At 38.2% G+C, this 24,726-nt stretch overlaps 1 protein-coding gene across 2 annotated transcripts in view; it reads left to right on the top strand.

Annotated features, from left to right (window-relative positions):
• Nucleotides 1–8,872, top strand: part of LOC150084399 (cell adhesion molecule Dscam1-like) — a 395,640-nt gene extending 386,768 nt beyond the window's left edge. Inside the window, exon 27 of one of the 2 annotated variants that reach the window (XM_090375205.1) lies at nt 8,818–8,872. In XM_090375205.1, coding sequence (XP_090231331.1) covers nt 8,818–8,864 — 47 coding nt within the window. In that variant the 3' untranslated portion in view covers nt 8,865–8,872. Of the gene's footprint in view, nt 1–2,938; nt 3,578–8,817 lie in introns of those variants that run through there. The other variant, XM_090375204.1, reaches the window with a different exon arrangement.
• Nucleotides 8,873–24,726: the final 15,854 nt, after the last annotated feature.

Genomic DNA, 24,726 nt, shown 5'->3' with positions numbered 1-24,726 from the left:
TGATTAATATTATTACCAACAGCGACCCATAACGAATATCACTAATGAGATCCCTGTGAATTCGTAAACATAAAATTGGACCATGGACAGTAATAGCCCGCTATAGTGAATATGTCATCAACGATTTAACCATCCTTTTATCCAATGTAATAAATTTACTTCTAATACTACATCCCCAAAGTCATTCTGTGAGACCGCTTCAGAAGCCTTACTAAATTTAGAGGAAATTATGCTGAAATTCATTCTTTGCATCCATTGTGAAAACATCGCAATATGTTTATCTCAATGGATGGTGATGATTCTACTCCGGTCCATATGGTCATACTTTGTCATTAACCAAGGATATTATAATTTTTTCTGTCATTAAGCCATCTTTACAGAACTATGGCTATTTATTTCAATTGTCACCTTTCACTAATGTCTATGAATCGGACATTGCGGTGAACATTTTAAATGCGTGGGGACTTTTCTGATTCCAAGGATGGTCACAAAGCAAGGATTTGATTACTTGTCTTGTTGTTTCCTTTAAGATCTCATTCACTTTTAATCATCAGCTCTTCTTCACTTTTAAGCATGGCAAATTCTTTCCAGTTCTTGGGAGAGAATTCTCTTTGATTCAAAATGAAGAAATTTTGAATTTCTCATTTGAATCTCGCAAGATGCAATTATCTCATGAAACATTTCCTGACGAAGTTTATGATTTCCTTGGTCAGCCTTTACTTCAATATTTTGGATTATTCACATAAACATACCTAGTGACAGGTGTCCAATTTATGAGATTCTCGCTACTAGTGCAGTTGATATGGTCGCATTTCCATGTGGAAAAAGGATTATTTTCAAATTCCATATTGGTAGGGACAACTTTTACAGGCTTCTTTTAGACCTTGTCCGAATTTCAGCGCTGGTTCTAAACAGCCATCTCAAATCCAGTTATGAATAATCTTTGAAATTTCATGACTATTATTTATGAATGATCTTTGGAATATTAGTAAAGTCGTTTATAAATCAAGTGACAAATTTACCAATATTGGTCTTAATGGAAAATTTCGGTTTGCCTATTTCTTTATTAATTTCCTACTATTTGGGCAAAATACTTTTGTAAAGAATCCGAGAGAGAGATGTTCTCAAGTGATTCTATATAAAAATAACAATAAAAAAAAATCCATTCAGGTCCATTGTAAGTGACGATGTTGTTTTCCCAAAAGGAATATACAGCTTGTATTCATTTGCCTCTTTAGATGGTCGCTGGTTGAAGTGTAATCAATGTACAGAAATCTCAAGAGGAAGTTTCCTTACAGTACTCTCAGTGAACAAGATAAACGCTTTGACAAGGATATTTCTTCACCAACATTAGAATGAAATTAGTAACAAAAAGTCTGGCTATGCTTAACTAGAATAAAGAGAGTTTAATATGCTATTCGGCAAGTAAGGACGAAAACGGAGATGTATTTCTTTGCTTAGTAGAACTGCTCAAGGTCTCACAGAAGTTGCCAGAGAGAAAATTTTCGGTAATTCCGTAAATTAATAGAAAAACACACACACACCAGCTTCGGCAAACACACAAAGATCGGTTGAAGTATAATCAATGTACAGAAATCTCAAGAGGAAATACACGCTATACTTCTGCACATCGCAGTCTCAAAAGGCATCCCGTAGAAGTAAAAGGCATCACTAATTCATCAGACAACGTCTAGATATTTAAATATGCATCAGCGCCGATGTAAATGGATGTTTTGCTTTGTTTGCCAGTTTAATTTATTCGTACTTTTATAAATGATTCGCGGTGAAGAGGTCACCTCCATAGATTTTAGTTCTTTCCTTGAAAACGTATTGACTGTAAAGGCATTATTAGCGAACAGAATTGCAAATGTAATTGTAGACATTGGTTTCCTTTTGGGGCTCTCTCTTTTAATGTACAGAGAACCGGTCGTCAAGTTCCATCTAATTCCTACTCTGATTAAACTACGATTGACTGCAACACAAATAGTGTCGCTTTATCATCCTCTTTTCCTCCCCCTTCCTTTTTTTTTCTTCATTCGCTACCTGTTTCTTTTTTAATGTAAGCGAATCACAATTGTTCTCAGGCACAAACGAAGAATACCCGAGGCTTATGGAGGTGGTTGGTCTAATTGCCCCGTGCAAACTCATCCATTGTATTTAAGCGCCGTTGCCCCTTTTATTTTTTCTTTAAGCATCAGGGAATGTTTATCGCTGCTCATTATTTCTTCCCCGCACTTTATTTCATGGGCTTATCCAGTGCACACACACACGATTGGACCACAAAAAGATCCTTCCATGTAGTTAAACGAATTACCGTTATCTAGTTAAATCCATTGACAAGATAATTAACTGCATCAAAAATATAAAAATGGAATAATCATTTTATTTTTAATTTCTTTCTAAGTGTTTATAAAAGTATGAATAAAACTAAGAACGAAATATCCGTTTTTCATCCTTAAAAATTATTAACAATATAAATAAATGTAATCGTCCATAATATATTGCAGGTGGCGCTTCAGTCGGCACTTGCTATTGGTGGAAATGTACGTCTAGTTTATGTTAACCATATCGAAAGACTGAATCTTTTCTATTTTTTTATTTTATACCACTTGTTTGTTGAGTGGCTTGCTATCGAGTTACTAGCATAGATCCATATAATTATGTTTTTTTCTGTTGTAAAACCCTTGTGTAATTTTTCACAGAATAAATTATTATTGATAATCATGGTGTATTGATTAATTTACTCGATATACTAGTACGTCCATTTTCAACCCATTTAAATGCATAAATGACTGTCCCCTCAGCATTTGTTTTCGCAATTAATAAACCTTTTCTAGTATAACTTGCATTTTGTAGTGAACTTGCAACTCTGAATATCTATCTTGTATATAATGTAGCAAATACGTTTATCTAAAAACTTATTTTCTCCTCTTTGTAGGTGATAACACCCTACGCGTTGCTATGCCTCCGGAATGCAAACTGACCTCAGTGAGCGTCCTGGCCGTCCACTGACTTACGATGCTACAGAGACAAGAAACTAGAATGCACCCTGTATAACCAGGGCATGTTCAAGGGCTATTTATAGTCTCAAAGAAGTGCGATTCATTCGTTATTTTTTTCTGTTCAGGGATCTTCATTGGTTTTTATCCACCTCTATAGTAACCAACAGGCAGTTGGTTGCAGTATACCACAAGGGAGTCAAATAGCTGCTGGGAGAAAGTTACCGTTTTGTTTTAGCTTTCCGAAGGCGCTGATTGTACCACCACAGCAACTACAAACTTATATTTCTAGTGTTTGTGTGTGTGACTGGTGATTCATCTCTGCCAATGTACCTCGTCTCCCAGTGGGACATCAACTTCCAGCCACTCTGTAAAAATCTTGACCACAGAAGGAAGACAGTGATTTTTATAAGAATTGTCATGGGAAAATGCTCTTAGTGCGCGAGGAAAAAAAAATGTTAGAACTTGGAATTTCAAAAATTTACCACGTGGGAATACCCGAAAGACAAAATAGAAGTTCCAATATGTCCTGAAACTCTAGTCTACCAAGAATATTTCAAGAAAATAGTATTTTTAAATGGCCCTGAAATTCGGTATCTTTTTTTTTTTTCTTTTTGTTAAACGGGGAAATATCTGTTAAGTGGAGAACAACCATTAGTTTTCTGACAATGAAATTTGAATTATGAAAGTTGAATTCCGTGTTACTGAAAGATTAATATTTAAAAAAAAGCATATATAAATTGGTTTAAACTCTTTTAAAGTAAAACAAAAAAAAAAAAAAATACGAAAGATCAATAGCTAAAAGAAGATTGGATATTTAGCTTTATGGTAAATTGAGGGAAGTAAGAGATGAATTTATGCAAATATTTTTTTTTACTGAAATATAAGGGAATTTAAGGGTAATTGTACCGAGGAGGGGTGGTAGAATATAGAGATCGCTATATGGCATCAACGAAAAGATTTGCATAAATGAAAGAACCACAGGAGGAGAGAGAGAATAGCTAAACGAAATGAAAAGCTAAAATAATTATCACCTGATCTACAGGTAGTACTTAAATTGGGGGAGAAGTGCCGTTGAGTGTGCATCCAGCGAAAACGAGGAAAAGACGATGACACATCACAAGATAAGCGGCATTCTGCTTAGTAAAGCTAACATTGTGCTTACCAAGCGACGATCTCATTATGGGAGGGAGGGGGGAGTTTCTCTTTGGTCCAAGTTTCTTTAGCGATGTCTCAGCAAAATTAAGATTAAGAAAACTGCCTCGGAAGGTGTTAATATAACAGAATTTCATTCGCTAAGAAATTTTAGAAGTGAAAAACAAAAAAAGTCTTGGATTTTGTACCAATAAAATCAGAACATCGGATTAAAATTAGTAAAAAATAATAAAGAAGGAAATAAGATTTTTATAAATGTCTGTTTTTACCTATAATGTATATGTCCTAGGAAAGAAAACTTTTATATTGAGCAAGTGTGTAGGCAGCGTGCATGTATGCAAATTAATGTAATGCGACAGGATCATAGCTACAAAAACGATACGCAATGTGCCACGTGAGTTGACTTATTCAGAGAGTATAGGTTTACAGTTAATCTATTCTTGTTAGGTGCACTGCTAAATTTTTAAGTCACATTAGGAAAAGAAAACTACGCTTAGAAACCAATTACGAGATTGACAGAAGAGAAAAATGCTGTTTGAGTTTTGTAGCTGTGTAAACAGCCAAACCTCTTTAAGTATTTATTTTCGTACTTAACGAAACGACTTGTTGATCGTGGACCGAAATTACTGAATATAGTTTTTATAAAAAAATTTTAATCCCAGCCTATTATTAATGAAAAGAAGCGAACGAGAAATATCTGGGGAGCTTTTAGTGTAAATAAAACTATCTGACCATAAAACGATTCTCTTTAATCAGCGACCGAATGTTTTAACGCAAGCAGTATGTTAATGTATTAACACAAACGTAGGAGAAAAAAGGAATGTTAATATTTTAACGCACTCGTTGCATTTTAAAAGTATTCTGCAACTTCATAAAAACCAAATACAAAAACAAAGTTATTTTGGTAAAGCAGCCATTTTAGTCCCCTTGAGTGTTTGATCCCAGTATAAGACAAATCGGTGATACTTTTATGAACAAAAAAAATGTTTTTACTCACGAGATAACACTTTTAAAACTATGGATGCCATCGTAGAAACTATTGACAGACGCCTGCAATGCAAGTAGACATGTGTAACATACGCATACCTGTATCAGTGTAACTATAGCTGTTGTAATTGCTCACCACTTCTGAATGTATTGCAGCTCTGTTTTATACGCGCTCCTATGAGATACTCTGGATAGCATACATAATAGTGGATACGCTATTGGCGGATGTAGTTTCCTATTGAAATAAATAACAGTGATCTGTTAGTTAGTGTGTTTATTTTCGATTTTTATATACAACTTTTAAATCGATTACCAATATGGGCAACGTGGGTTCCCATCAGGGAGCCGTAAGCCAGAACCCAACATTATACTGCTCACATACCGCACACTGTCTGGCTTTTACAGTAATGTTTAGTTCACAAGAGCACTTATGGCGCAGTTGTGGGAACTACCAGTGGCGCCCTCAACCTCTCCAAACACTATGTACTAATGTAAAATAAAAATGAACTTTACTCTTGTTTTTAAGAAATTATTTTTATAAAAAGATTTGGAAAATGAAATGTATGTTCATATTTTTAAATTTATTCTCAGTTTTCTTCATACTAATAGTAATTAAATGCAAAGTAATTCAGATAGCTTATCTTATTTATAATATGGGGAATTTAACATTTAGTAACAGAAGATATTTGCGTTCTGTTATAATCGAATGTTTTATATACAGTTGATTGTTCATGGTTAATGCTATCTGTGAATATGTAAGTAGTGGAGTTCAAATGAAAAGGTTAGCTTGTTAGTTTGACTTTATTTAATTTATGCACGTTGTTGACTCATTCATCGAAAGCATTCGTAGCACATTGAAAACAGTCTGGAATTATGGGTAAGAATACAAGTGGAAATTTTCACCTAAAATTCTTTTGATGTCTATGACGATTACTTACGCTCAATTAGTCTCGAGAAATCGGGTAGAGTTTGATCGAAATCACGTCGTTAATTATAATAGATGACTTAGGACAAATGCTTAGCTTGGTAGTGCTGATTTCGGTGATTACTGATATAGGGGAGGGCCGAAGGGCTCTCCCCCAAGGTAAAAAAACCCACTTCGGCCTGAACCCCAAATAGGTGTAAGAATAAGCATAACCAGTGCTCTCTATATCTTATTATACAGAATTCCTAAACGTTAGTATAAGCTTTTCTCGTGAAAGTATTTTTAATTATTTTGTGTAAGTTTTGATTTTATTGATTTATATGTGAAATAGGGATAGTAGCCATGTCCGTCCAATAAGACAGTAATTATAATCATGATTAAATTAAATTAAAAAAAAAAACTGTCAAGAGTGGAACAAGTGATATTTGTGTCTCAGAAGAGTACTATTTTTTTTATCGCTGTCGCTAATAATAGTAATAACAATACGTTTTCAGTAATATTAGACAAAGTTATTTCTAATATTTTTTCTTCTTAGAATATTTATCTTTGAAAGCATGAAGGTACACAAATAATGATTTTTCCGTATAATTGGTAAAATTTTTTTCGGCCACTCGATATATGACAAGCCATAGATCGTTTAATTCAAACTAGTATAGAAGTGTACCATAAATACTAAAATATCATTCTCTTAGGACCTTGGCTCATCCCCAAAAATAAAATCCTATCTACGCCACTGATAGCTTACAATTATAAGTTATTGAATAAGATGTCGTCAAACGCCACGAGAGCCCCTTACTGCTATTTTTCTGGCACCCAAAATAGTTAATTCCTGTTATACATTTTGCGTTCTTTATAGTGATTATATTGAAAGATTAAGAAATAAATAAGCATTTTAAATAGCTCTTATTTCTATTAATTAAAATATGTTCCTAGAAGCAGTACCATTAGACTAACGGAATAACATTCCGTTGGTATGTTATTCTCTTATTTTGATGGAGGAAAAAATGACTAGAGTTGAAAAAAAAAATCTGTCTTATTTTGCGGGTAATTTCTTTCAATTTCTCACTTGAATAACAAAATGATTAAACCAGTGATATTAAAATCCTACAATTTGGTAATTTTTCGGAATAATTCACTAAAAAAAGTGTAATATCCATAAATTGCAAATAATCAATGTGCACTTAAATAGGTCTGCGGTCGTTTCTAAGGTTTCATCTGATACTTATGACTAAGTGAAAACAAACAAAAAATATATAATTATCTTCTTGTAAAGAAAGCATAAAAAATTCTTCAGGTTCTACGACATCCTTAGCGGAAAGATGAAATTAGACTGATCGAGTTGCAGGACTCGCAGATGCTTTAAATAACGTAACAAATTACCTCTGAATAAATATTTGATTTTCAACCAAACTTACATTTTTCGCGTCTCAATCGGTACTCATACTGTAAATAATTCTTAAGCCGGCAATCTGCTAAGAAAGTGTTCTAGATTCTACCCTTTTATTTAAAGATTAATCTTAACATAATATTTAAGTAATGGTAGTGAAGTTAATTTTTTTCCAGTAAAAGATAACTTAATTAATTGTAATATTCATGAAATAATAAAAATAAATAAATAAACAAACTATTGATGCTTCACAAATCTTAGATAAATGCCCCTTGGCTGTCAATGTTAGACACAATTGCAGAATCCCCCTGTTTATTTATTTTAAAACGCTGGATATCATTGTAGGAAGACTAATGTAATACAAGATTTATAAAACATGATTCATTATTAATTGTCTATAAAAAATGATTAGTCTGAAGCAAAGTTTTCGATATTTAATGAGACTGATTTTATTTCAGCCTTTTGAAGTCAATGTTCCATGCGCTGTGCTCATATCAACCGAGAATATATTTTCTTCGTCAAATGTCTCCCCTAATTAATTTTTAATGAAACTGCAATTATAAATCTTGACAAATCAGTTTCATTGCATCTAAAAACTGCTTTGAGCTACTTTTATTAATCTAAAGCTTTATATTATGGTACAATCGCCAAAGAGTAAAAACTTTCAATTTAAACATCTTATTGAGAGAAAAAAATATATATATAAACACACAAACTTTACATGAATTGCGTATTACTCGAATATCAAGAATGCTTCTTCCTGAAATTATGATCATTTTATATTTAGAAAAAATACTTTTACATCGAGAAGAAAAACCAATGGAATTATATTGCTATTCACCGGTTGCCTACATTGAATATAATGCGCAATGAATAGATTGGCAGTTTTGTATTTTGTGATTGAAAACAATTTCCACTCTCATTTTCTTTTATCTTTTATTCATAATGTTGGCAATATAAGTACAGATGCACCTGGAAACAAAAAGTTCAAGATGAAACTGCAAGATGAAATTTGCTGATAAGCACACACCGAAACTGAAATATAAGATGGCTTTGTATATAATTTGGGTTCGAAATTTAATATCGATTTTCTGTTTGTACAAATAAGGAAAAACAATATTAAATTAGATTAATAATGCAAAAACAGGTGTTTGATTGATGAATATTGTTTTTATATTTTTATTTAATTTTTAAAGAAGCAACTTGCTTTTATTAAAATTTAAATAAATCATTTAATTTAAAAATTGACAAATTATTAATTTATTTTTGGTTTTATTTATTTTTCTATAATTTTTTTAATTATTTTTTGTTACGTATAATTTTATGGTTTTGCTTTATTTTTATGTTAATTTTTGTATTATTAGGATCTGGCACGAGCAATATTATTTCAATTATTCTACTTCCAAGCTAGTTACAAGAAAATCGGTATTTCAGTCGGAATTAAAAGGTACATTTTTTAAAAATATATATATTTTGAAGCTTGACAAAAAGGAATAAATGCAGAGAATATATGAAATAGATATGAACAGATGTTTACTTTTTGTTTTGAAGGATTTATGACAGTCATAACTTATCTTATTTCAGGACAGATGGTAAGTAGGCTAAAGACACAACTTGGTATGAGTATGTTTAGATCACAAATATTTACACTTAGGATCACGTTTGATTGCCATCATCTCAAGAATACAGAATTTAAATTAAGTAGACAAATCCGAGGATTACGGCTTTGTCTAATTGTCAGCCATAATCATGTAAACAATTGATTGACATTATGATAATTTATTTTAATTTTAAGCACCATATTTCGCAGAGGTTGAAATGATGTACACATAAGTACTCACCTAGATCATTTTATTTCGTTACTTTTTGTCACCTGTTTTATCAACAGAGATATTGTTATCGAAAACACATTTGTTTATTGTTCTTGATGAAATGATAACTAAGTATCTTTCATGAAGAAAATAATCGTGTTTTATTGTACTTAAAGTTCTTTCGCTTCTCGGCCTTTTACCTAAGATCAAAGTGTACTAAAAGTGCTTGTTGGTTGAGTCCTTACTGAAATTTCAATTCTCTATTTGAATTTTCTCTAAACAGAATTGTTGTGCCTCTTTATCAAAACGTTTGCAATAAAATGTTTCAGAGCTTAAAGAAATAGGACCTTGGACTTTCTCCAAATGGCCAAAATGTGTCCCTTTCGGCCTGGCGTTGATACTTGAAAACATAAAGATTTCAGATGGAGCGAAACTGGAGGTATAAGGAGGAAGTTCCATCTGATAGATCCATATTTTCCGTCAGATATTTCCACACCGATATCGCATGGTAATCCAGCGCTTTTTCGTGGTGTAGTCTCCATTTGTTCGACCACAATTTGTGTCCTCGACACTTTTTGCCCCGAAAGCTGCAGAATATGAAAGTAAAATATCCTACCAATTGGAAATTAAGCCCCAGGAAACCAATTTTGAGTGGGCCACAGTTTCTAATCAAAGAAAATGAAGATTATGGTATTGAATTGTGATTGTTCGTCCTCTCGTTTTTCGATCTTGGAGAACTCATTGCCTTCCGGCGTTTTCACAGTCCTTTCTCTATGGATCATATTGAAATAACCGTATAGCTTCTGCTACAATGACATCATTTCTAATTCTGCATTTTGTTCAAAAGGTTGCTTGGAAACCTGTTCTCGCCTCACTTGTTGATTATGAGTCAAACGTTTTGCACCAAATTCGCACAGAATTTTTTAATTTCAAGATTTATGGTTAAAAGTTGTTAAACACTCTCTTTATCCAACCAACTGCAGTTATTCTTCGATCAGTACGATCAATTTCGTCTAATGTTTCATCAGTTCCCCCCTGCCGTCGCACTGTCTGATCTAGAATTGTCATATACACGAGTACATTCGATTATCTCCCTTCGCAACCAAAACTTCCCCTTCAACATTACAGACAACATAAACTTCTTGCATCAATTCATAACTTTCGGTATGAAATTTATCCAGGAATTTCGGACTCGCCCTCCGACAGACGTGAAATATCCTATCCTTGTAAGTTGTAAGGGTATATGAGCGAGAAACACGATAAAGCTTTCACTGGTGACTTTCTTAAGGGTCATGGTATCAGCGCATTGCTTTTTCTTTAAACTTTGTAGCCATATCACGTAGGAATCGCTCTTACTATCACTGTATCAGCAGAAAACTATGAATATTAACTTTCAAAAAGTCACCACAACAGTTTTATTAGCCTTATAAATTATTATTATATCGTTCTGTATGTGTTAAAACAAACGGTGTATTATTCATAACACCATTTAAGCAGATATAACTCCTAAAGTTGAAAAAACTATAGAAATAATAAAGGAAACCACTCAATTAATTTTATTTCTTAAAAATTGTTGGGCTAGTAGCTATTTTAAAATTATGTGGGAGCTGCAGAGGTCAACAAGTGGTGATGAAATGTGACGTTTTTTTAAAGCGTTTTGTACAGACTAGCAGATGAAATTGGCTCAGAGTATTTTTTAATTGAATTGTTGTTCAAAGATTATTTTGAATATACGTAATGGTTTGTTCATTTTCACTGTTTTTTAGTAAAACTGTTTGTTGCTAACTCTGTATGTTAGTAAAAGCACTTCTTTATTTTTAAAAAAAGGGTACTGAAAGAAAAGGGTGTTGTTTTCTATAACATAGCAGTCTTTCTTGCTCTCTTAAACTCTTTCGCTAACCATTTTGTTTGGAGTGGTAAGTTTTAGACGGGTCATGGCAGTAGCACGTCACTCTCCTTACGTTAGAGTTCTGCTGAGGTTAACTGATGCGAGAAATTGAAAACCTTCAGCGATGATAGCAAAACAGTGCTGACGACGTACTTGTAACCTTTCTTTCTCAGAGCGAGTGATTTCTTTACCTTCGTATTGTGCAAAAGGCTTCAATTTCTCATTCGTTTTTACGTGGAAGTTTTGGTTGGTGTTGGGGAGGAACTTGTGTTGACAAAATTATGAAAGCAACAGTTGCTGACAAGGCAGTGAAATGTGTAGAAAGCGCCACCATTCGGAGTATTTGTTAATTACACTGTTATGGGAACAATAAATAGTTTCTCTAATAAGGAAATAATAAAAGATAAATCCTTAAAGAATGCAACAGAAATAGGAGCGTCGAGGATCAGTTTCTAAGATGGCGGATGTGGGTTTCTTTATAAGATAATTAAAAAAATAGTTATGCACTCTGTACTTCTCTACACACAACGCATCCTTAACCTTACTGACAGTTAAGTTAACAGTTACTAAATACATATTTTAAGTAATAATTATAAGAAGTGTTTCCTTTATTTTGTCATATTGTGTACACTTCTCGAAACTTCAATAGTTTAGAAATTAGTCGTCAACAGAATCGTGTAATGTTTAAAGTGCATTCAATTATTTTCATTTCAGCTCTCGTACCATAAAACATAATATTCACGAAACTTTTTAACTATTTCTTCCTGACTTTTATAAAAAATGAAATATGATACGCATTTCAAGAACATTTTCTGTGACTAAGGGAATGAACAAATAATAATAATGTATTTTTTATGTACTTAGTAAATTAATACGAAAATAGACCCATTGAATAAGCAGAGGCTTTATTTTGAAGAGTAGATGCGAAGTGCTTGAACCGAGAATTTTTATTTTTGCGCATCAACCATGTCTGCTTATTAATTATTCCACTCACCCATACCACAGTTTCCATTTCTTATATTTCACTTAAATAGTTGATTTGTCGTTAAATTAAACTAGCAATAGCTAGTCAAAAACTGATTTATTTTGCAGTTATGTTTATGTGCTCATGACAGTTTTGTTACGATGTTATTGGAAAGGACGTTTTTCAGTTTTGGCATTTATTTTCATGTTAATTGATTTAATTGAGGGGAATAGTTCTGGCATCGGTTAAGGATGACTTTCCGGTTTGTGACTCCTAGATCTTTTAGGACCGCATATAGAAGGTAATATCATAAAGAGTATAGTCTAACATTTTATGGCCCTAATGCATCCTCTTTTACAGCGATACATAAAATAAAAATTTCTAGTTAGTAAAGTATCGACTTAAAATTAAAAAAAAAAAATCAAAAATCAGATTCGGAATGCAATTGAAATATTTAATACTTTACTTCTTTTCGTGTGTTTTCTTAAGTGAAATGATCTGGAGTTCAATATAAGTGGAGTAAGTTTAATTCGGTGTCTTTTCTATGGTTTTCAGAAATGGTTTCTTTCTGAAGGCAGTCTTCGGTTGTTCCAGATAAGTGACGTTCATTATGGAGCCAGCAAACAAGCCGAATGCAAGAAACCAGAGCTAGTTGTTCATTAGTGTCACTCAGTTAGGGGACCCTTGTTGAGCTCTTATCAATAAGCAGGTTGTCAGGTGCAGGCTTCCTGGTTCCGTCGTTCTAATGAGACAGTTCGTACGGCACATCATTAAACACTGACATGTCCGTTTTTAGTTAATGAGAAATTGCCTTCCTGGAAAAAGAAAAAGAAGAAACAAACAAATGGCTGATGGAACGTATTAGAACAGCTGGTTTCCTAGGTTAATTTTCTTGAAAGGAGGCACGATATTAAAGAAGGAGAAGAGACTCAATCGTCGAATTAATTTCTTTAGAATTCTCTGGGGATTTATTAGTCAGGGTCTAACGATAGGATGCATGTTTACAGCGATTAAGGTGAGGGTCGAATACCTTAAGCCTTCATTCGATCTTTTTTTTTTTTTTTTCGATTTCATTGAAATAAGAATAGAAGGTTACTGAAGAAGGGGTGGGCGGGAGAGAAAAAAAAAGAAGTTGATCTTCTTGGCAACTTCTTAGCGGAGCTGTTAAAGAGAAACGGTAAGTGCACGAGTAGCTGCGTTCCATACAGCGTCTTTAATGTGGCGTTATGCAGGGATTAAAGGAAAGATGGAGTACTTCGCCTCATGCATGACAGTGATGGATTGTACCCGGACATGATCTGACAAGCGCTCTTCCTTAAGAAGCACTTTGTTTGCGCCGCGGAGCCTTAGAGTTTGTCAGGTAACGGCTACGCGCGAACGAAAGACCCGTATCTCACAGAAACTAACCTCCGTGCCCCCTTTCTCTTTATCAATATGCTAAGTTATAGCAAATCTCGTTACCAGTGCCTTGAGCTGCGCCGTGCTCTTTTATTTCCTATTTTTTCGGGGGGAGTAACGAAAAGGGGAGGGCAGTGAGAGTTTGGGAGGGGAGGAAGGTGCTGGAAGAGTCGACGCGACAACAAATGAGCACTAACGTGTCTCTTTACAAAACTTTCGGCTTGGATTTACTCCGTGTGCCACGTGCGTAACCTAGCAACGAACTTGGCAGCCACGGTTTCAGTAATGGGGTGGTACATTATAGCGTACTGTGTTTCCACATCGGCGAACTGGCAACTGTCGCTCCTGCAGTGGTCATTAGGATGATGGAAATGACAGCGATTACACACGCGAAGAATACACCGAGACAGCCCGCGAGATGTCCATCATTGGAGTTGTTTGCGGTGTCATTTTCACCATCGGGTTTAGCTATTACACCAGTATTTTTCGTCAGATGACGTGTGTTCGAGAAAGGATGGGAGGGGGGGCAGCGCTAAAATCTTTCGAGACGAGTCGTTTGTTCGAAGATGCGGGAAACATTATAAGGGATGATGTAGCGATCCTTTACATGATGTAGCGGAGTTGTTTGGTGCGTCAGTGAGGACATTCAATTATTTTCTGGTCGCTCAGCTTTTCCGGGAGGTTGTATCAAAACAGCGCTCTCCAGCGTTGTATTTTACCTTTCCGAGATAAGGCAGTCCCAACTAGTAGCGCCCACTTATCTCACAAAGTCGCGCTAACGAACAGCTGAATGAACATTTTCCGGTATTCATTAGTGCTGGTAATCGTCACAAATGGCCGTTATTTACTGGAACCAATGTGGTTTGTGTCGAGAAGAGAAACACAAATCGATGGTCTTCCGTCGCCCTCCAACTGCATCCCCTCCTCCTCCTCCCGGTCCATTTCCCTGCCCTTTCTGTCCGTCATTTGCTCCCTTATCTCGCCTCGTTATCTATTCCACCATTCTTCCCTCCCTCCCAATCATTCTCGCTTCAGCTGATCCATTTGAACTCGTTTCGCTGACTTCATGCGCATTTTCTGGCCCGGTTTTCGTTTCGAGATAAAGTTTAATAGTTAAGGAGATACCAGGTGTAGATGCCGCAGTTAATATTTCATAACAGTCGTCCCGGATGCCCGTCCTTCATCAGCGCCGGGCTGTTTTGTACTTAAATAGCTTGGAGACTTTGCGAAATGGACACATTTACGGCATGTCTTTGTAGGTGTCCAATTTATATTAGGCAGCTGGTATCGCCTAATATTGGACGCATTTCGTACTGCGAATCTATTCACAACTTTAGATTTCTCTTGCATTTCGAATAAGTGGCGTACTACGTACAAAGTAATGCCTGTGCATTATTAACGCGATTACCATATACATTGCGGTTGTCCACTAACATCTCCTGAACCTATACCAACCATACTGCATACCACGGATTCCAGGTGTTCTTGATAGTGAATCCATCCGCCGAACAGCCCATTCTACGACTTCCCAGACATTTGGACTGAGATCAGACGAGTCTGGCAACCAACCATGGAAGGACAAAGAAGTTGCTGAACTAGTCCTACACTATACATTCCTGTGAAACCGATCTTTGTCTTCTTAAAATATGCCTCAGTGGTCCCAAAAAAGGTCATAGTAAAAGGTTCACATGGTTAGACATAATTGAGTTGTACGTCTTTCCAGAGAGATGCTAATCGATGTATATTTGGGATCTTAATATTCTTTTAGTGGCATGGTGCGCAGATAAATTAAGAACACACATTCCGCAAAGTTTGGTATGTGATGCTGATGAAAGTACCACGAAACCTCTGAGAATAATTTGTAATTCTTTAAGAAATTAGAGTCAGATTACACTCCACGCAGGTTTAACTGCGCATGATTTCACCAATTTCCAGGTATTGGAGAGGGAGGGAGGGACACGCGGCTTCCATCTAAACATGATCTAGATACAGATTACGCTAGAAATTGCAATGCATCTAGATCTACCATTAAGTGCAGCGTGCGGGTGTGTATAATTGTGCTCCCGGAATTTACAAAGTTAATAATAATGACTATGTGATATCAAAAGATTCCTTAAGATGAGTGCTACCGACTAATACCAAATGCATGCTTATCTTGTCATCGGGTAAATATATATATATTCATTTTGTGTAATTTACTGTGCAGCATGGCTGTGAATGCGAACAATGTTCAGCGACCAAGGTCAACGTGAGCTTTGTTCCGTTCCGAGGTCCTCCCTCCACACGGCAATTGACGTAGTTTGCTGATCGGAAACGGACGATACCCCCAGAGACTATACCGTGACTTTTTGAAAGAAGGGGCCTAATTGCAGATAGTTGCACTAAGAGCAAACACGAAAAACTGAACGTGATGAATATTTTACTTAATCCTGTTTCCCTACTCACTTCTTTCGGCTGATGTTTAGTGGGAAATAAGGTTACCGTCCTCTTCAACGCCCTTCAGTAACCTTCAAAAAGGATTTTACCCCGCACAAAACTGTTTTATATCTGGCCTTTTCCCTACTGCTTCACCTATAGTGCTCGTCCAGTTCTCGGATTCTGTTGGATGTCTTTTTGTGACTTTGTTTGTCTCGAATAGCAGATTTTTGGACCATATATTTATCTGGATTGAGAACTTTTAGCCGACTTATTTTGCCCCAACTTCGATATAGTGCTATTTGCTACTTTAACCAATGGCTGAAGAGGATACCATTAAGCAGAAGGTTATGCTTAGTCCATATAAACAGACATTCCAGTTAACAGGCGACGAAGACTCAGAGGCGGACCCCCCTTCTGTCTCCATGACTAGGAACAGACTTCGGATGACTAGACAGTCTACAGTCACACAAAACGACCAAGATGCTATTGTGATTGATAACTCTCCCGGCAAAAACGATGACAATTGGGAGAATGGAGAGCGGGACCTCCCGGCCACGTCCAGAAAGAAAGCACTTATCAAGAAAGGAGGATTAAAGAAGCCACAAACCTCTGCTCTCCCCTCTAAGCACAGGAGGGAGGGTAATGATGAAGGAGAGGATCAGCCTAGCTTATTAAGCAAGGAAATTCCAAACTTAAGAATTATCCAGACTATGCGGCGAGCTGTCTTTACAGCGATAATAATGGAGTTTCCAGTGCTGCGTGTTTGCGTATTACACACTGCTGGGGCTCATTGGAAAAGATGTCGTATGAAGCGATAATTGAAAACGAGCAACTGAAATCAATGAACGAGCAGTTGCGAAAAACGAATGCGACCCTCACGACGACTATAACCAACCCGGCTTTCGAGGTCTTGAACACCATTGCCTCCACCACGCAGGCCCAGGCCCCCTTTGAAGGGACTCCCCAGACTTTGTCATATGCAGCCGCCGTCAAAATGCCCAAGGTTCCTTCCTCAGAACAGAAGCATATGCTCATTATCAAGGCAGCAGAGGGTTGTGATATCGTGGACAGCGATGGCGTAAAAGAAAGTTGGGAAACATAAAAATCAAAAGTGTCCGAAAGATCCGCGACACGGGCATAATCCTGGAAGCAGCCTCCAAATCAGATCTGGAGCAATTACAAACATGTGGAAAAGCTGAAAACTTGAGCCTCACCTTTGAAACCCCGAAACTTAGAGGGCCGAACATTATCATCTTCGATGTTGACGTCTCACTCCAGAAGGAAGAGCTCTTGGAAGAGATTTTCAATAAAAATCTATTTGGACACATAGACAGGGAGGAGGCAGCCAATGAAATGAAGATTCGGTTCTCAACGACTACCAGGTCACGGTACAAGCTCAACTGGATTTTCCAGGTATCTCCCAGGATTAGAAAATTTCTGCATAATCAAGAAACGATCTTTTTGGGCTGGTCATCACACCGTTTCTGGGACTTTGTACCAGTTATGAAATGTTACAATTGCCTAGGATACGGCCATACCTCCAAGAAGTGTCTCAAAAAGCAGCTAATCTGCGGGCATTGTGCAGAGGCAGGACACCTTTACAAGAACTGTCCAAAGAAATCCTCCCCACCAACCTGTGCCAACTGCAAAGCTATTAATAAACCCAGCAATCACTCCGTTCGGGATAGAGCATGCCTTGTATATAAAAGAGCAGCTGAAATGATCCGCAACAATACGAATTATGGATAATAGGCCACCTAACCAGACAACATCCAGACTTCGCATCGCCCAAATAAATGGACAAAAATCAATCGCTGTGGCTTCTCAGCTCCATCCCATCATGGAAGAACTTGACCTTGACCTTCACCTCCAGGAACCCTACTGCGCGTTTGCGGTAGAGTCTCTGGATATCCTTGGCGCATTATAGCCTTAGTAGCTAATGCGCCAATAAAATGAAAACAATCAATCAATCAATCAACTAACTCTGGATATCCACTTACATACTGGAAGATACAAACTACAAACCAGCTATGACTTGCAGCCATCATAATCCGCAACCCGGACCTAGTTGTGACCAGACTTGATTTATTATGCACCTCCCCTGGCTGCTTTGACCGCATCTCAGTCCTTACATCCTACTTTCATTTCGGCACTGACATCCACCCGCATAATGCCACCCTGGAACGGGCTCTTGACCTGCTTGATGATTCACATGTTATCATCGCAGCCGACCCCAATGCACACTCTTGTTAGCTATAATAACCAGCCTGCTAGAACATAGAAAACTTACTGTTAAGCACCAAAAGCTACAATCATACTTTACCATCTCGCGAGGAGTGCCACAAGGGGGAGTTCTTTCGGCTACCCTTTTCGCGGCCGCCCTGGAGCCGTTTCTTGCACAGTACCATGACTTTATAACACATGCTGACGATGTAAAATTCTTCATCACTTCCAAAGACCATGAATCAGCAGAAAGTATTTGCCAGAGGGCAAATAGCACAATCCGAGAATTTGAGAGCTACCTGGATTGCATCGGGCTCCGTATTAATGCACAGAAGTCTGCCCAAATGACCATAACTTACAAGCAGAATAAAAATGACATCTCGATCTCTGTGAACGGGTCTAGCGTTGAAAAAGTGCACTCTCACCTGGACCTAGGTCTTAAGTGGGATGACAGACTCACCTTTGCTCAACACTTCGCCCATATGAAGACAAAAATATTAGCCGCTTTATGGGCTACTAGACAGGAACTGGTAGGAATTAGGGATCCTCAGCTAGCGACCAAGTACATTTTAATGTGTGTCCTGCCAATTGCAATGTATGCCTCGCAAATCTGGTCATCAGCTCCAGATTCACATTATAAGTCCGTCCTTGGGATTGAGTACTGGTTCTTGCGATGGCTTAACAGAGTTGCTGGCCACCCTTTTACTATCTCAAGGGCCATTCTCTACTCAAACCTTAACATCGTACCCTGGATGCAGCGGACAATTAACAGGAACATACACACTCTCGCACAAATGCTCACAGGCAGAGTAGATGCTCCAGTCCTGGATAATATTCTAGTCAAACCGCGTGCCACTGCTAGACGTTGCGGGGAAGTAAATAATCCACTCCGTCCAGTCCTAAACAATCTTAGTAGCCTGCAAAGATTCTTCCCATCAAATACAGCGAAAATATTTAACTCACTACACATAGATGCTGAAAAACTGTGTGAGGATGCAACATACCGGAAAGAGATCTTCCAGAATTCGTACAGATTTACCGAAATATGAATCGGCTGCAAAGTACCAAAGAATTGAGAGTAAAAGAGAAACTTTCTACTTTAAGAACAATAATAATTGTTGATCGGAAAAATACACCTTCTGTAACAGTTATGTAAATAGGTAAGTTATATATGGAATTATTAATGAATTGTAAATATATGAGCTGTATAATATTTGTACACAATCATAAATGTGTAAATACTGTATGTATTAAACATAAAATGTATGTATTAAACATAAAATGTGTACAAAATATTTTGGGACGAGACTATGTGTACAGTATATGTAACCAATTGCACGTAGTATCTCGTACCCTGATATGTACTTAACACCCTCCTGGCACTTTGCCGTCCCGGGGTGGTTCCTTATGGAAATAAACAGATAATAATAATAATATTGCTGCCCGCGGATTGGAGATCGCTAATCTACCGGGTCAACCTACCACCTGTTCCTCAGGAACCGGGGAATCCAACTTGGATGTTACCCTTATAACTCCTTCCCTCAGCAATTGTCTCCAACAATGGCAGGTGCATGAATATGCAACCACCAGTGATCACCGCCTTATCACATACTGTATTACTGATCAAGTTACCCCTCGCCAAATCTACATACTTTCCGGTTCTCTATAAGATCGGCTAACTGGGACATTTTTGATGAGATCATTCGGGAAGCCACCTGCAGCCCCTCTGCCCTCAATAGGTATCACTCCATGAATAGTACCCAAAAAATAGATTTTGTTCAATCATTGCTCCTGAAAGCCTCACAAGCATCGATAAAGAAATGTTCTAAAAGTCCAAAAGGTTCGTCCCCTGGTGGTCGCAGGATCTTACTAACCTACGGAATGATCTCAAGCATGCACGTAGAGCATACCAGCGTAAACGCAGAACTGAGTCTCCCCACATTGCTGATAAATACAAAGAAAGATTCAGAGCTCTTCGCCGAGAATACTGCAATAGGATTTACCATGCCACACAAAACTCATGGCGCACACTGGTAGAGACAGAAGGCTAGAGGAACCCCTGGGCCTGGCGCATTAACTTGTCAGGAACGAAATCAATTCCATTCGCAATAATGGCTCTCCTGAGACAACAAATTGGCTGGACACAATGAACAAAATTCTGGAATACTTCATTTACCAAGATGATGCTGCCCTAAACACAGACTTCCATAATGAAGTCACTATCAATAACCAAAACTTCAAACCTACCGCTATTGAAGATCCTTTTACTGAAGAGGAAGTGGCCATGGCCATCAACAAGATCAAGAATGGCAAGGCTCCAGGTCTGGACCTTATCGAGGGGGAATCTGTCAAAGATCTTTGGACTGTCGCTCCTGCTATCCTCATCCAGCTTTTCAACACCTGCCTGAAAGATGGCATATTTCCATCACGCTGGAAGCTTGCAAACCTGAGACTTCTACCAAAGGATCCCACTGGCAGGACATCAGCTTATCGTCCCATAGCACTTTTACCAATACTGGGTAAAGTGTTTGAGAGACTCCTGCTATTTCGTCTCTAGCCTGCATACGAAGCTAAAGTTCTTGCAGCTTCCCTCCAGTTCGAGTTCAGGCCGAGTTGTTCTACAGTTCATGCTCTGACCGCGATTCTGAAACTTGCAAAAGATTCTGAGGCCACCTATGTCTTTGCAATTTTTATAGATTTTAAGAGCGCCTTTGACACCGTTTGGTGGCCGGCCATCCTACAGAGGGTCAGGGCCGCTGATTGCCCTCAGTATCTGTTCAACTGCCTCAAGAGCTACTTCTCTAACCGACGTCTCACCATCAAAACACAGTTCCATTCCATCACCCGGCAACTTACCAGAGGCTGTCCCCAAGGCTCCATCCTTGGTCCAGCAGTGTGGAATATGATCCTGGATGACTGGCTTCTGAGGATATATCCCAACGTCACACAAACTTCTTATGCCGACGACCTTGTCATCGTCATTGAAGGACCTACGAGAGCTACAATAGAAACTAGGACCAGTGGAGTACTGTCTGCCATTTCCGAGTGGACTGAGAACAACAAACTTTCAGTATCTACTGAAAAGAGCAAAACCCTTCTACTGAAAGGAAAGTAACTTGAATGTGAGAAGGCCTCCGACATAAAGGGCAATCACTCAAAAACCAACTCACTGTCAAATGTATGGGTATTACACTGGATGACCAAGGAACTTTCATTCCCCACCTATGTTCCATCAAAGAGAAAATTAAAGCCTACATTGTCATGCTGGCACGCTTCACCTGCAAAGACTGGGGCCTCAAAGGCCGGGTTTTACATCTTCTTTACACAGATGTATTTATTCCCATTGTCACATATGGCGCCACAGTTTGGTATAACAGGATGACGGTAGTAAGAATGCAACGTCTGATCCTTCAGGTCCAGCGACTTATGATGCTGCAAATGACTCGTGCATGTCGTACTGCTGTTGTTGTTTGTTATTTGGTTTTTAGGAGCATTAGCAACTAAGGCTATATTGCTCCGGGGATATGCGATGGTCATTACCTGAACTTTCCGTATTTGGTGGGCACCGGCTCGAACCCTGTTCTAATCAAGAAGCGTGTGCTACGCACTGCTGCTCCTGCCCACCTGTCTACGGAGGCTGCATGTCGTACCACGTCAACCGCTGCACTACAAGTTCTTACTCCATGCTTTCCCCTAGATTTCCATGTCATATACTTCGGCCTCTCTCATGCCATCAAGAAATATAAAGAGGTTGAAATACTCACCATTAAAACGCGTACAGACACTAACATCAAACATGAGATGGCCCGTTTGTGGACTGAACTGGTTTCCCTATGGCAGATACGATGGAATAACTCATCAACAGGTGAAATTACTAAACTCTTTATTCCGGATGTCAGCTTCCTCAACAAACGACGTCGAAACTGGTTCTACCCTAACGTCTACACGTCCTTTATTTTGACTGCCCATGGCTCATTTAAAAGGCGTCTTCTCGACTTTGGTCTGGCTGAGGATGCTTTTTGCATCTGTGGAGAGTCAGAGGACTGGAACCACGTGATGCACTCCTGTCCGATCTATCTTGACCACCGCGGTCTTCAACAGACGCCGCTATCACTCACAACCACCAACTGGTACACCTATGACTACCGCAGCTCATTCTGTCGACTAGCTTCCACACTGCCAATCACACCAGAAATTAAATAATTTGTCAGCCATAAGGATATACCAAACCCAGTAATGATTCTCTACTTCCAATCACGTCACCAAGATTCTATTATTTGGCCACTCGAGAGCTGCCTCATTTTTTTTCCCTGTCCATCCACAGTACTTTCATCTTCCCCTGCAATGCTCCAACATGTTCTCTGTTGCTCCTAGAAGGCTTCACCGGGTGACCCTCAACTTCCCTTGACACAGCTTCCACCAGAGATTCTTGCCGACGCCGACACTTCTCTCTGCAGGGAATAAACCAATGGGATTCCTGCCTTCACCTCTTCTCCGTGAAGCTCCTTTGTTGATGCCGCCTCTCCACCGGCGTGGGATTAGATGCTTTCCGGCTCTTTTGCTGGCCTGGGGCAAACCCCAGGCGGGATTTTAACCACACTCGATGAATCCTCATCGAAGGGGTTCTGCTGACCCTGGTCAGCTGACAGGCGTGGGACCATCTGGACGATTGGCCCTCTGCTGGGGCTAGCCCGTGGGGAGTGAGCCCGTCAGGCGTTCCTTCTACCTTACTGGCCCGGCTCCTCGTGCCGGTGGATGGATGCTGAAAGGCTCCTTCCATGGTGATCGCGCCTCCCAGTAACTAAGAGGCCAGTCAAACAACACACTGCTCACACATCACCCACACTGACTGGCCTTGCACTGTTGTATAAATCACAGAGTACTCAACGCGGTTGTGTGGGGAACCACAGGAACCGCTGGACAAAAACACTATGTCCACTATACAGATTACGCTATTACTCTCGGTCTGTACAAACCCCTTTTGTGGCGAGGTTCGAGAGCCTCGGGTTCAGTACGTTACTCCCTTTCGTTTATATGGTGAGCTGTGAACGAGATTCATTGGGTCAGGCGATCCGTTTCTAGTCATCTGCTGTCCAATAGCCCCCAATAGCCCCCTCCCGAGCTCACTGTAGTCACCCCCACTAATCTGAATCGGATCATCCGCCATTGGAACTCAACTGGGTCACATGCCCGACCCACTCTTTGTGCGGAATACCACGGTAACGCTGAAAACAAAAGTAAATACCTTTTTGTATTTTTTAAATTTATTATTGAATTTTTATATTTATTTTATTTATTACTAATATTTTAATTTAGAAGAACCGATCATATAGACAGTTGAATGTTACTTAACGTAGTCATATTCGTAGGTAAACGTGGCATACCACACTAAAACTGGCTATCATAGCTTAGATATGGCGAATAATGCGCGCAATTATTTTTGGCATTACCAGTTGAAATCGTCAGCATGTAGTTTATGGTTGGAGGCACTCTTAATGCTGAACGATTTCAGTCTATATTTCCACAACCATAAGCTTAATGCTGTAAACTTAAATAAAAGGAAATCCTTACTTTTATTTAACAGTGTTGTTCACAAACCAGAATACTGTCCGGGATTTTGCACAACTAATTTTCAGTTTTTGTTTTGTTTTGCGTTGTACTCAGCCTAACTGGATCCAATATATTGTTGTAAGTCTCATGATTTCCTTTTGGTTGGGCGGAATTAATTAGCGAATTACGCCTAGTGCAACGCTATTGTTTTCCAGTTAAGACAAAGTTATTCACTTAACGTTGGGCCGCAATATTTTGCTGTTCTTTAGGATTATTTTCCAATTAATCCTAGCTACCGGCACTTTCTAAGTTTGCTCTCATTGTTAGGGACTGCTTACCTCTTCATTGTGACCTGAGGACAATTCAAGTTAAAATTGTATATTCTGCGTTTGTCAACGGTTTTTCTTGTTTTTGAGTTGGTGTTCCTTCGGGTTATTCTACGTGTACTGAAGTTCGTTGCATAATGCTCAGCTCTCGATGCATAATGTTACCTCAGATTTCCTTACTGATAAGCCATTGTTAATTAAATGAAGGAAAACTTTAAGAAGTTCGAGAGGATACGAAAAACGTATCCTTTATGAAATGTACCGCTTCTCTATAATCATTTCATCTTAATTATCTTACTCTTTGCGTGCAAGGATCTCTGGAAAATAGGTCTTGTTAATAAAAAGTGAAAGAAAACACCTATTTCTCGGATATTCTGTGATTTAATAAAATAAAATATCAACATACAGTTCAGTTAACATTTTTGTAATTTACTTTACTTATTTCCTCCTGGATTTTAATAGCATTTATTCTTGATTTTAATAATACTTGAAACATAACATGTAGTTCATTTTTCTGCCGTGATTAACATATTGTAGTGCAGAGGTTGTCCTGTAGGTTGACAAGTTACAAATAACAACCAGTTTCGTTGGTAGCGTTAATATTCCGTGTCACGATTTTTCAATGGAGCAACAAACGAATATCAAAGTTTGCTTTAAACTTGGAAAATCTGAAACAGAAACGTATGAAATGTTAA

The sequence above is a fragment of the Mastigoproctus giganteus genome, chromosome 6 (assembly GCF_048544385.1).
Source record: "Mastigoproctus giganteus isolate SK-2022 chromosome 6, ASM4854438v1, whole genome shotgun sequence".
Lineage (NCBI taxonomy): Eukaryota > Metazoa > Arthropoda > Arachnida > Uropygi > Thelyphonidae > Mastigoproctus > Mastigoproctus giganteus.
Note: the sequence above shows the minus strand (reverse complement) of the source record. Positions and strands in the feature narration are given on the sequence as shown.